A 13,016-nucleotide genomic window follows, 5' to 3' on the forward strand; every position below is an offset into this window, starting at 1 on the left:
TATATATATTCTTAATATAAATAAATAAAATCTATTCTTAAAGTCACACAAACACATTTCTAGTGTCAGCTATACACATTTAAGGGAAGTAAATACCCCGAAGGCACAGTATACAAAGAACTAGTTTGTGATTGGTAGGCATTTTGGGTAACAAATTAAAATGAAATTTTGTATTTTTCTCTATGGGTCCAGACTTCTGGGACACCCTGTAATGATGTCAACGCACCTATCGTTGTTGCTAGCAGTGTTATTTCCTGCAAACGTACTTCTGATACTACATAGTTAAGATAGTTATCACTAGATGGCAAATCCATCCACTTACAGAAGAGAACGAACATAAATGATTATTGAAAGTTGCCTTTGGTACATGAAGAGTTGCTTCCCTTATACGTAATTGTAAAAAGCACCCTTAAAAACATAATCAAAGAAATGTGAAACCGCACATATACATGTATCTCCACATTGATACAACAAACATTCACGCAATATTTGCTGAAAATCCATCAACACATGGTGAACTAGTGGAAAGAAATGGTCGTAAAAAAACCACAACACAGATTATTGTACTTACTCTAGCATAAGCTTTATTGAACCTCCATATGATTTTGTTAAAGATCCATAAACACCATGGGAAGAAGTTAAGTAGACATACAATAAACAGCAACATTATATTTACATACATTGTTGCTAGGAGAGTACAGTTCTTGTAGTAATAACTCTGCCACAACACAGTCAACATATTTATTGCTGTTGCTAGGATAACAGTTCTTGAAGTAACAGCTCTGTCACTGTACAGTTGACATATTTCTCACTGTTGCTAGCAGTACAGTTCTTGTAGTAATAGCTGTGTCACTGTACAGCTCACATATTTATCACTGTTGTTAGTAATACAGTTCTTCTAGTAACAGCTCTGTCACTGTACAGCTGACATATTTGTCACTGTTGCTAGCAGTACAATTCTTGTAGTAATAGCTGTGTCACTGTACAGCTGACATATTCATCACTGTTGTTAGTAATACAGTTCTTCTAGTAACAGCTCTGTCACTGTACAGCTGGCATATTTATCACTGTTGCTAGCAGTACAGTTCTTTTAGTAATAGCTGTGTCACTGTACAGCTGACAAATTTATCACTGTTGTTAGTAATACAGTTCTTGTAGTAACAGCTCTGTCACTGTACAGTTAACATATCACTGTTGCTAGCAGTACAGTTCTTGTAGTAATAGCTGTGTCACTGTACAGCTGACATATTTATCACTGTTGTTAGTAATACAGTTCTTGTAGTAATAGGTCTGTCACTGTACAGTTAACATATCACTGTTGCTAGCAGTACAGTTCTTGTAGTAATAGCTGTGTCACTGTACAGCTGACATATTTATCACTGTTGTTAGTAATACAGTTCTTGTAGTAATAGCTCTGTCACTGTACAGCTGACATATTTATCACTGTTGCAAGCAGTACAGTTCTTGTAGTAATAGCTGTGTCACTGTACAGCTGACATATTTATCACTGTTGTTAGCAATACAGTCCTTCTAGTAACAGCTCTGTCACTGTACAGCTGACATATTTATCACTGTTGCTAGCAGTACAGTTCTTCTAGTAACAGCTCTGTCACTGTACAGTTAACATATTACTGTTGCTAGCAGTACAGTTCTTGTAGTAATAGCTCTGTCACTGTACAGCTGACATATTTATCACTGTTGCTAGTAATACAATTCTTCTAGTAACAGCTCTGTCACTGTACAGTTAACATATTACTGTTGCTAGCAGTACAGTTCTTGTAGTAATAGCTGTGTCACTGTACAGCTGACATATTTGTCACTGTTGTTAGTAATAGAGTTCTTCAAGTAACAGCTCTGTCACTGTACAGTTGACATATTACTGTTGCTAGCAGTACAGTTCTTGTCGTAATAGCTGTGTCACTGTACAGCTGACATATTTATCACTGTTGTTAGTAATACAGTTCTTGTAGTAATAGCTCTGTCACTGTACAGTTAACATATTTATCACTGTTGTTAGTAACACAGTTCTTGTAGTAATAGCTCTGTCACTGTACAGCTGACATATTTATCACTGTTGTTAGTAACACAGTTCTTGTAGTAATAGCTGTATCACTGTACAGCTGACATATTTATCACTGTTGCTAGTAATACAGTTCTTCTAGTAATAGAATAGTTAGTGACAAAAGGAATTCACTAAATTATTAATTTATGTATAACTAAACTAATTGATAGGTTCCAAGGCTCACGGTTAGGTTAAAAGATTGCAATGATATAATTAGGGTTTTAATCCCTTTAGTGAGTATTGTGCAGGTACCTCATAGCTGATCTTTGTACTAACATATGTACAGAAATAAGCTATGTTCATCTAAACCCATCTGTCTTCAATTATTTTTACTGTGTTATGAGTTAAAAAAGGCTTAATAAAGCACGTTAAAAACACACTATACAACCCCAGGAATTTGGACTGCTGGTCTTCACACTTGTTGATAATAACAGCGTTTACCAATTGAAAACTTAACGAATTCCATTCATTATAATTTTCTGTTGCATAACGGTTCACTCTTATAGTTCGACCTGCATATTTAAATGGTTACTCGGTTTCAGTTTTGTTATTTTTACTCTGATCTATGTATGTATCTGGCTTTCATTTCTTTGTTTTCGGATTTCTGTCAAAATATACACTAGTTATTTTAGCATCATTGTCCCAGATGTCGAACTTGAAAGACTACAGGGTTGGTAACTCTTGTGTCACAGAATGGTTGGATTTGACCGTTATTCTTATTGTGCCTCCACGATCCCAAAGTGCGGAGCGCATTTTTGTGGCAATGAGACGCCCGGTCCAGCTTGCTTTGGTCAAAATTACTATTAGTTCATCGAGATATGGGAACCAGTTTCTATACCTCCAAGTTACTCTTTGACAAATATCAAGTGGCAAACGTATGAATTAATTACGAAACTTAATGTATACATTCAAAACAAAATGTTCTGTGAGATTTATTGGTGACACAATACAACAGGGAAAACAAAGTGCGCAAAACTCACAGTCTTCACAAGAACTCAATGTGTCCTTACTTTATAATCCTATGGCATGTTAGTCTCTGGCTTAGTTCAATGGTAAATAACCTTAGAAATATAGGAATAGCATGTCTGGACTTATGTTACCGTTTACTTACACACATAATGAACAAATAACTTCGTGATACAGAACAAAAATATCACACATCAAATGACTAGCTCCACGATACAGTTTCGTATGTCTTACATATCTTTTCTTCTTAATAAATATTAACAATAGAGAGCGCTGCTCAACCTGAGCTGGAAGTCCTTGTAGAGTAGCTTGCCGCCGAGTGGAACTCGTCTGACAAACATTTCTATGTTCATAAGGCACAATGCCTTTCCATTCATTAGAAAGCGATCCAACTGCACTGCAGGTAAGCGATGACGTGACGTCATGTGTTGCAACCACAAGGCTACGTGCTCACGTGTCCAGTGACGTGGGTCTATCAAAGAATAAAACAAACAGGATGTATGTTGGATTATCCGAACGATCGTACAAAACTAGGCTAGATAAAATTATTATAAAAACAATTTGTTGTTTTACTTTGTAAACCATTATTTTTAACAGTTGATTAGAAGAAAACAAATAAATTGGCTCCACAACGCGATAATCTCAATCAATAACATGAAGAAAATCAAATTATACCTTATACCAGAGAACCATGTTATTGTTATGTGTTTCTATTTGTTGCAGCAATGTTATGTCTATTTAAACGTGTTACTATGATTTTCATAACTATGGTACTGATTCTTTAAAAGAAATGTTAACTCTGATTGTATTGTAGAAATGTACGTTCTCTTCTAAAACTTGTTTTAGCTTCAATGTTTCTACATCAAATCTATTTGTTCTGCGCATGTCAATTAAGAAGGAGATAAGAAATAGATAACGTCATGAGTTTGGTACCTTTAGGCAGAAGAAGTTCAGTAGCAGCTGTAGAAGTTGGTTCCGCAGTAACTTGGTCTCCATGAGGCCAGGAATCCACGAGCTTGAGGCGATCCCAGGGGTCGAGAAAGGAAGGTACAGTGAATGCGGAAACACCGTGACAAGGACAAGCCAGGGTCTCGGGAAGAAGGGTAGTGTGCATCATCAGGGTGTTAGATCTAAAAAAAAATAAAAATACAGTGAGTTACTGTAGTGAATGTGTTATGAAAAGGGTCGCGGGTTCGAATCCCCGTCACTCCAAACATGCTCGCGCTTTCAGTGGGAGCATTATAATGTGACGGTCAATCCCATTATTCGTTGATAAAAGAGTACCCCAAGAGTTGGCGGTGGGTGATGATGACTAGCTGCCTTCCCTCTAGTCTTACACTGCTAAATTATGGACTACTAGCGCGGATAGCTCTCGGGCAGCTTTGCGCGAAATTCAAAATGAACTAGACCAAACCAAAAGGGTCGTTTGTGCTTTTACTGATATGGTATACCGGAAATAAAACTCTTCAGAATTATCTTTATTCAAAGGGTGATAGCCAAACATCAAACAGGAAATATATCAGTGGTTGTATGGAGATAAACCTACGCAAGCCTACAGACGTGATTAAAGAACCTACCAATGTAATGAAAGCTTGCCACCTTTCTCACAAAAATAAATAAATAACGTTCACACCTTTTACAATTATCTCCATCTGTATACACCTCAAATGAACAGTACTTTCTAATAAAACCTACAGTGAATAGCACCTTTCTAATAACACTTCCAGTGAACAGTACCTTTCTAACAACACCTCAACTGAACAGCACCTTTCTAATAGCACCTCCAGTGAATAGCACCTTTCTAATAACACTTCCAGTGAACAGTACCTTTCTAACAACACCTCAACTCAACAGCACCTTTCTAATAACACCTCCAGTGAACAATACGTGATTAATAACACCTCCAATGAACAGTACCTGTTTAAACACCTCAACCGAACAGCGCCTTTCTAATAACACCTCCAGTGAACAGTACCTGTCTAATAACACCTCCAGTGAACAGCACCTTTCTAATAACACTTCCGGTGGACAGTACCTTTCTAATAACGCCTCAACTAAACAGCAGCTGTCTAATAACACCTCAACTGAACAGTAACTGTCTAATAACACCTCTAGTGAACAGCACCTTTCTAATAACACCTCCAGTGAACAGTATATGTCTAATAAAACCTCAAGTGAATAGTACCTTCCTCTTTCTTGCCTCCATAGCTCTAATAGGTTGTTTCTTTAATCTTTCAGCATCAAACCTAACATATACAGAGATCTATAGAAACTAACGTAAATGTGAACTTTCCTATAAACACATATTATGCACGTTCGTTAACTAGCCCACTATAACTTACGTGGAAGTTTGAAAAGTAAGACTAATGTATCTTGCTATGTGTCGTCGCAAAGTCAAACACTGCTCTGCGCTCGTAAAACAGCTGTTGGTGTCCAGGGGATCCCCACGTGACTATCATAAAAGGTTTCTTACCCTATAAAGTTCCGGACGCCGACAAGCAGCTGATGCATCAAAAAGCGTGTTTTACAAACAACAAAACGACGCTGAGCACGCGTCACACACCTGCCCGCACGCGCGTCACATTTGTCTAGCACATTACTGGCGTGCGTTTTTGTCATCTTGATGTTTAAACTAACCAACTTTCCCCTCCATGTATTTTCGGGCATTGGATAACACACTGGCTGTGGAAAAATTGTAGTAAAATTTTCCATACTAATATTGAAGAATACGAGATAATACTTAATGATGTTACCAGCCACCAATCAGTGTTACATTACTGCATATTAAGACACTACTGCTAACTATATCTCTTTATGGGCATTAGAAGATATAGAACATCTTCATGTATAATTCGCAGCAATAAAGTTTTAAATTGAAATATTTGTCAATCCAAAGTTGGTCATCCATTTACACTCGATAGTTGGTGTTCCATCTGCCACGCGTCATTGAAATTGGATCAGCAAGTTAGTATCTCATGACAACTTGCGACGTTAGAATGTTAAGTGCGCACTTCCCGCCGCTGGTGTCGATACTAGCTACAAGGTCTCAAAATGACTTAGACAATAAGACAGTTTTACTTTATATACACAGACAACTATTGTTATTAAACTTGTCTCAGAAAGGATTAATATTTTTACGTTTTACACATTGTCTTAATAACATCAGTACATGAGATTTTTATTACAAACCATATTGTGCAGTTAGATATTCGTAACTTCTGTTACCACAATTTGGGGTGGAGCGAAATTAAGGCATCATACCTAACACTATAATATTAATAGCAATATGATGCAAGACAGGAATAAAATGAATATTTTATGAAATTAAACACACCACAAACATCCATTTCTCTTTTTACTTAAGCTCTGTTATCAAGTGCTTTTAAGGACTACTTACATTTATTTTAAAATTCTCAAAATTATTCATCGAAATCAGGAAATATAATTAGGCCTAACTCAGTAACAAATCGCTGCGAAAGTGTATAGCGCCATCTATAAATTACAAAATATTCGACAATATGTTACACGAATAAATGACGTCACCTATAAAACACAATATTGTGGTGCATCAAATAGCTTGCAATATAACTATTTCTTTTTTTCCAAAAATGCTAATAACAAGAATCATTATTTATTTTTTTTATTTTTTGTTAGGAAACACAAAATATGAAATGAACAAAATGCCTAACTAGCGAACTATACGGCTAACCCTACCCGTGTTATATCTGTATTGCATTTAAGTGAAAAGTAAAATAAGCAAGAAAAATATTTCTAAATAACTTTGTATTCGTCGTTTTACCGCTGTTTTGGAGTGTTTAAGTTAACCATCTGTCTTGATACGAACTTATTGCAAGAAGATGTAGTGTTGTCATTGTTTATTTAGGAATAAAATTTCTTCTATAACTTCAAAGTTAGGAACAAATAGTCTTCATGCAACTTTGAGCCAAATCCAACAAACAAATTAACAAAATTTAATTTCAATAGTGTGACATCACACTTTTTTCGAAGAAATGAAAATAGCTGCTGTTACAACGGGAGCATTTTGAAATTAAACAATTTGATCTTATATTGAAGAAAATAAAACTCGATATCACACAAGAGCCTTCTCTGACACGGGAAACGAACTCGTAAGAGGTCAGTCTGCTTCCTTTGTTAGCTCTCAAGCTTGCAAGGCGTTGTTGCAGTTGGTCACTCAAGCAACACCAGCTCATCAACGCAACATTCCCAAATTTATCTCGAGTATTCAAAACGTGTAAATTAGCAGCACATAGTTTTCCCATGAACACTCTTAACCAACAAAAAGGCCTGTTCGTAACGATGAAAATGTTGGAAGTTGACCATAAAAAAATGAAATTGCTAAAAACATCACATTTAAAAAGTTCAATCACTCGTTTAAGACTAAAATCTTAAGAGTACTGTTTAATACACTTCTTTCCCAATGGAACCGAATAAGTAATACAGTGTTTAAAATTTAAAATCTGATGAAATAACCGATTGTAAACACGTTTCGTTAGCAGACAACGTTCATGCCATAGTAATCGTTTGTGTTGCTTCGTTGGTACTTTACGCAATGTTCCAATGGACTGTTCCTACCTTGTTTCTCGAGTTTCACAACGTTTCTCTACAGGTGCCCTGTTTCTTGAGCAGGACGACGTTTCGTCTGTGTTTGAGTATATAACGTTTCGGTATCTCTACTGTAGCCCAACAACGATCACTTTTTTTTTTTTTAAGAGAACAAAATTACGTGTTCGTTGTTGTTGTTGTTTTCTTTAAATGTAAGTTTTCACAACACACTTTTACGCACTTGACGAACTTAAAGGTCTAATTATAAGGGCTTATAACTCTAAAAATGCGTTTAACAGTGAATGAATTCAAAGAAAATTTTATTAAAGATTCCTTATCATTGAATTTAACTCCGAGCACGATCTAGGAATGCTATCTAATAGAACTTGTGACTCGTATAGTATATTTCTCAGTAATGAAGTCCATATTTTCATTAAACTATTTATACGTAAGATCAATATTGTTAATTTTAGTATTTTTTTTTTTTAAATGCAAGCAAAATAAACAGGAAAACGTTAGTAAATACTGGGTATTAATAACAAATATGGTATACATAATGTACACACAGTAGCCACTTTATTAGGTACACCTATCTCGTATCAGAACAGCCGGAATTCTTCATGGCATAGATTCAACAAGGTGCTAAAAACATTCTTTAGAGATTTTGGTTCATGTTGGCTCGACAGCATCACACACTTCCTGCAAATGTGTCAGCCACACATTCATACTACAAACCTCCAGTTCCATCTCATTCCCAAGGTGATGTATTGGATTAAGACCTGGGAACTGTGCAGGCCGTTGAAGTACACCGAAATTACTACCAAGTTCGTAGAACCAGCTTGAAATAATGTATGCTTTGTGACACGGTGCATTATCCAGCTGGAAATAGCCATTAAAATCCGGGAAGACTGAGGCCATAAAGGGATGCACGTGGTCAGCAACAATGCTTATGTATGCTGTGGTATTAAAATGATGCTCAATTGGTATTAAGGAGCCTGATGTGTACTAAGAAAACATTCCCCATACCATCACACCACCACCAGCAGATGGATCCAAGGATTCATGCTGTTTACATCAAATTCTGATCCTATCATCTTCAGAGTTGCAGCAGAAATCGAAATTCATCTTACCAAACGACGTTTTCCTAATCTTCAATCATCCAGTTTTGGTGATCCCATGTCCACTGTAGCCTCATCTTCCTGTTCTTAGCTGACAGGAGTCGAACCCAGCGTGGTCTTCTGCAGTTGTGTCCAACTACTTCAAGGTTCGACGCATTGTGCGTTCAGAAATGCCCTTTTGTACACAACTGTTGTGAAGAGTGGTTATTTAAATATTTGTGGTCTTCCTGTCAGCCAGCTTTCTCGAACAACAACTAAATCTCATGACCATGTCTGCTTGCTTTATATATTGAGCTGCAGCCATATGATTCGCTATTTGGCTATTAGCATTAAAGAGTAGGTGTATCTAATAAATTGGCCATTGATTGTATACGGTCATTAGCAAATATTGAATACAACTGTACAGGCATTGGTAACTAGCAGTTATATATAAACAAACCAAGGAAACCTGATGTTTTTAAAACTGATTTTACAACAGATTACATGTTTTAATTAAAGACAGATCATGTAGAGCTGGTCTTTTTAAAACTGGCTATACAACAAACTACACTAACCCTCTGGATTGAAATAGCTCTCGAGAAACAACAATTACTGGAACTATTTCAATACATGTATCTAAAACCTAAGTCAAATTCTCAGCTCAAAAGATGTCACTTACCATAACTTTAAGTCTTATAACACACGTTTTACGTTCTTTGAACCATTCACTTATATAATAAAATAAACTGCCCCAACAGCTCAGCAGTGACTTTGAGATTTATGGTACTATAGTTCGAGGTTCCATCTCCGAAGAACACAACGCAGATACATATAAAACAAACAAATACATTTTAGATCATTTGTATATGTAAACAACTACTGATATATATACCCAGTCTTAAACTAAACACAACAATTCATGTTGAAATTTCTGTCGCCAGCAGTTTCGAAAGCGAAATGAATCTTTTTTCTTGTTTTTAAATTATATTTAGGTGATTCCCGAAATAGACGAAAACTTACCTCTTTCGTAACGTGTTTCAAAATGTAACTTTTACTATTTCTGAGATAAAATACCATTAAAGAATTTGACCAGCGATGGCCGGTCTTACCTGTCCTTCATTCTTCGTAAATTTGTTCTGACAAGGAGAAACGGTGAATCACCAGCCAACACACACACATATACACAACGTTTCGCTGTCTCTTCCTCGTTACAAACTGAACGTTAAAGGAACTGCACAACACAAGAAGGAGTCTCACCCCACGAGGCAACAGAACCCCAGCGAAAGCTTTGAACGTGACTGGTTGCGCCAAAATAGAACCTTAATGTTTCCGCTTCAGCTTGCATCCGCCTCAGGGTCGAAAAGCAGTCGGGGAGCGGAAACGCATTCCTTTCTCTGACAAATAGCTGTTCTATTGTCCACCATGCTTCCGGCCCTGAATAGGGACAAGTCTTAAAGGCACAGTTGACTGGGTACGAACGAGAAGGTGGAATCGAGATGGAATCCAGTAAATATCGTACGTAGATGTGTTGGAAATGAAAACATAATTTTCATCACACTTGTTTTACCATAGTCAAGAAATAAAGACTGTTCTCTAACATAATATCGATCATTTGACAGTGCTAACTTGGCATATGTTTTAAACACAATTGGCCTTTTTTTCTTTTTTAGTCGGTAGGGGAGATGAATGCCCACAGATGACTCTTTTCAATTCCTTGTTGTTAGAGGTCGGTTACTCAGAGGCTAAAATTATATCTCAGTCCATTTTATTGGACCAGGTCTTTCCCAGTACGAAATAAATTATCTTTATAATGTATTCCTTCTTGTGACCTTATACGAGTGAACCAGTAAAGTGCGATTCATCGCCTCTTGAGTCACAAGTTTGCGAGGTAAATAGCACGTGATATTCTCTTAGTTAACAACTGGATTAAACACGTTGATGTCTCTTAAGAGACTTAGTATTTTAATTTTCTTAACGTATATTAACAGATTTAGTATTTTAACGTTGCTAACGTATATTAACTGATTTAGTATTTTAACGTTGTTAACATACATTAACAGATTTAGTATTTTAACGTTGTTAACGTATATTAACAGATTTAGTATTTTAACTTTGTTAACGTATATTAACAGATTTAGTATTTTAACGTTGTTAACGTATATTAACAGATTTAGTATTTTAACTTTGTTAACGGATATTAACAGATAAAGTATTTTAACTTTGTTAACATATATTAACAGATTAAGTATTTTAATGTTGCTAACGGATATTAACAGATTCAGTATTTAACGTTCTTAAAATACATTAACAGATTTAGTATTTTAATGTTGCTAACGGATATTAACAGATTTAGTATTTTAACGTTGTTAACATACATTAACAGATTTAGTATTTTAATGTTGCTAACAGATATTAACAAATTTAGTATTTTAACTTTGTTAACGTATATTAACAGATTTAGTATTTTAACGTTGTTAACGTATATTAACAAATTTAGTATTTTAATGTTGCTAACGGATATTAACAGATTTAGTATTTTAACTTTGTTAACGGATATTAACAGATTTAGTATTTTAACTTTGTTAACATATATTAACAGATTTAGTATTTTAATGTTGTTAACGTATATTAAAATATTTAGTATTTAATATTCTTAACATACATTAACAGATTTAGTATTTTAACTTTGTTAACGTATATTAACAGATTTAGTATTTTAACGTTGTTAACGTATATTAACAGATTTAGTATTTTACCTTTGTTAACATATATTAACAGATTTAGTATTTTAACTTTGTTAACATATATTAACAGATTTAGTATTTCAATGTTGCTAACGGATATTAACAGATTCTTTATTTTAACGTTGTTAACATACATTAACAGATTTAGTATTTTAATGTTGCTAACGGATATTAACAGATTTAGTATTTTAACGTTGTTAACATACATTAACAGATTTAGTATTTTAATGTTGGTAACGGATATTAACAGATTTAGTATTTTAACGTTGTTAACATACATTAACAGATTTAGTATTTTAATGTTGCTAACGGATATTAACAGATTTAGTATTTTAACTTTGTTAACGTATATTAACAGATTTAGTATTTTAACGTTGTTAACGTATATTAACAGATTTAGTATTTTAACTTTGTTAACGTATATTGACAGATTTAGTATTTTAACTTTGTTAACGTATATTAACAGATTTAGTATTTTAACGTTGCTAACGAATATTAACAGATTTAGTATTTTAACTTTGTTAACATATATTAACAGATTTAGTATTTTAACTTTGTTAACATATATTAACAGATTTAGTATTTTAATGTTGCTAACGGATATTAACAGATTTAGTATTTTAACGTTGTTAACGTATATTAACAGATTTAGTATTTTAACTTTGTTAACGGATATTAACAGATTTAGTATTTTAACGTTGTTAACGTATATTAACAGATTTAGTATTTAATATTGTTAACATATATTAACAGACTTAGTATTTTAATATTGTTAACATATATTAACAGATTTAGTATTTTAACGTTGCTAACGTATATTAACTGATTTAGTATTTTAACTTTGTTAACGGATATTAACAGATTTAGTATTTTAACTTTGTTAACAGATATTAACAGATTTAGTAATTTAACATTTTTCTACGAGACACAGTAAAATTTATAAACACTTTGTGTGTTTTTGTATTTTAAAATGGTGTGTGAAATAACAACTAGAAATGTTTTGAACAAACAAAACCACTAAATATAACCAGACTTTACAAAAAGTGAGTTGGTCTCAGGAAACTGTCTGGTTACAATCAGAAGTTTCGTCCGTGTTAGTGTATAACTGTAACAGTTTTCAGTTAGATTCAAATCACAAATACCGCTCTTTAAATGCAATCAACACTTTATCCCACTGGAAAGCATATTCGTTGTCATATCACATATCACCTTTTATCAGATCTAATAGGAAGAACAAATAAGTTAATTATGAATCAGGACAGATGCTCATCAGACAGAATGTCCTCGTTATGAGAAACGAACTAAACGTTCATCACTTTTCCCTTATTTTGACATCAATGAACGAGTGCTACCATCTTTCATGTTTTTAAAGTAACTAATCACATAATATTCTACCCTCAAAGATACCTAGAGCTATTTTCAAACCCGATAAGAGATCGAATTGGTGTCAGTTTATTTAATATAAGGAGACGATTTCTCGCTTTTTGCTCACCCCCCCCACCCCAGAAAATAAACTTGTAAGACTTTTTAAATATTTCAGTTGTTCTAGTTGTGATACGGGACAACTACCACTTGAAATTAGTG

General features: G+C 34.4%; 1 protein-coding gene across 5 annotated transcripts; it reads right to left on the reverse strand.

The window, feature by feature from the left end:
* Window positions 1-563: 563 nt before the first annotated feature.
* LOC143257408 (ets DNA-binding protein pokkuri-like) lies at window positions 564-10,124 on the reverse strand. 5 transcript variants are annotated; one of them, XM_076516032.1, is made up of 3 exons: window positions 9,798-10,124; window positions 3,962-4,158; window positions 564-3,500 (listed from the first exon to the last, which is right to left on the reverse strand). In XM_076516032.1, exons 1-3 carry the CDS (start codon window positions 9,806-9,808, stop codon window positions 3,286-3,288), a joined length of 423 nt encoding a protein of 140 aa, XP_076372147.1. In that variant the 5' UTR covers window positions 9,809-10,124; the 3' UTR covers window positions 564-3,285. The 5 variants fall into 5 exon arrangements, with proteins under 5 accessions (XP_076372147.1, XP_076372157.1, XP_076372167.1 ...); XM_076516042.1 differs by lacking the exon at window positions 9,798-10,124 and adding an exon at window positions 9,368-9,554; XM_076516052.1 differs by lacking the exon at window positions 9,798-10,124 and adding an exon at window positions 6,426-6,525.
* Window positions 10,125-13,016: the final 2,892 nt, after the last annotated feature.

Source organism: Tachypleus tridentatus, chromosome 1 (assembly GCF_004210375.1).
Source record: "Tachypleus tridentatus isolate NWPU-2018 chromosome 1, ASM421037v1, whole genome shotgun sequence".
NCBI lineage: Eukaryota > Metazoa > Arthropoda > Merostomata > Xiphosura > Limulidae > Tachypleus > Tachypleus tridentatus.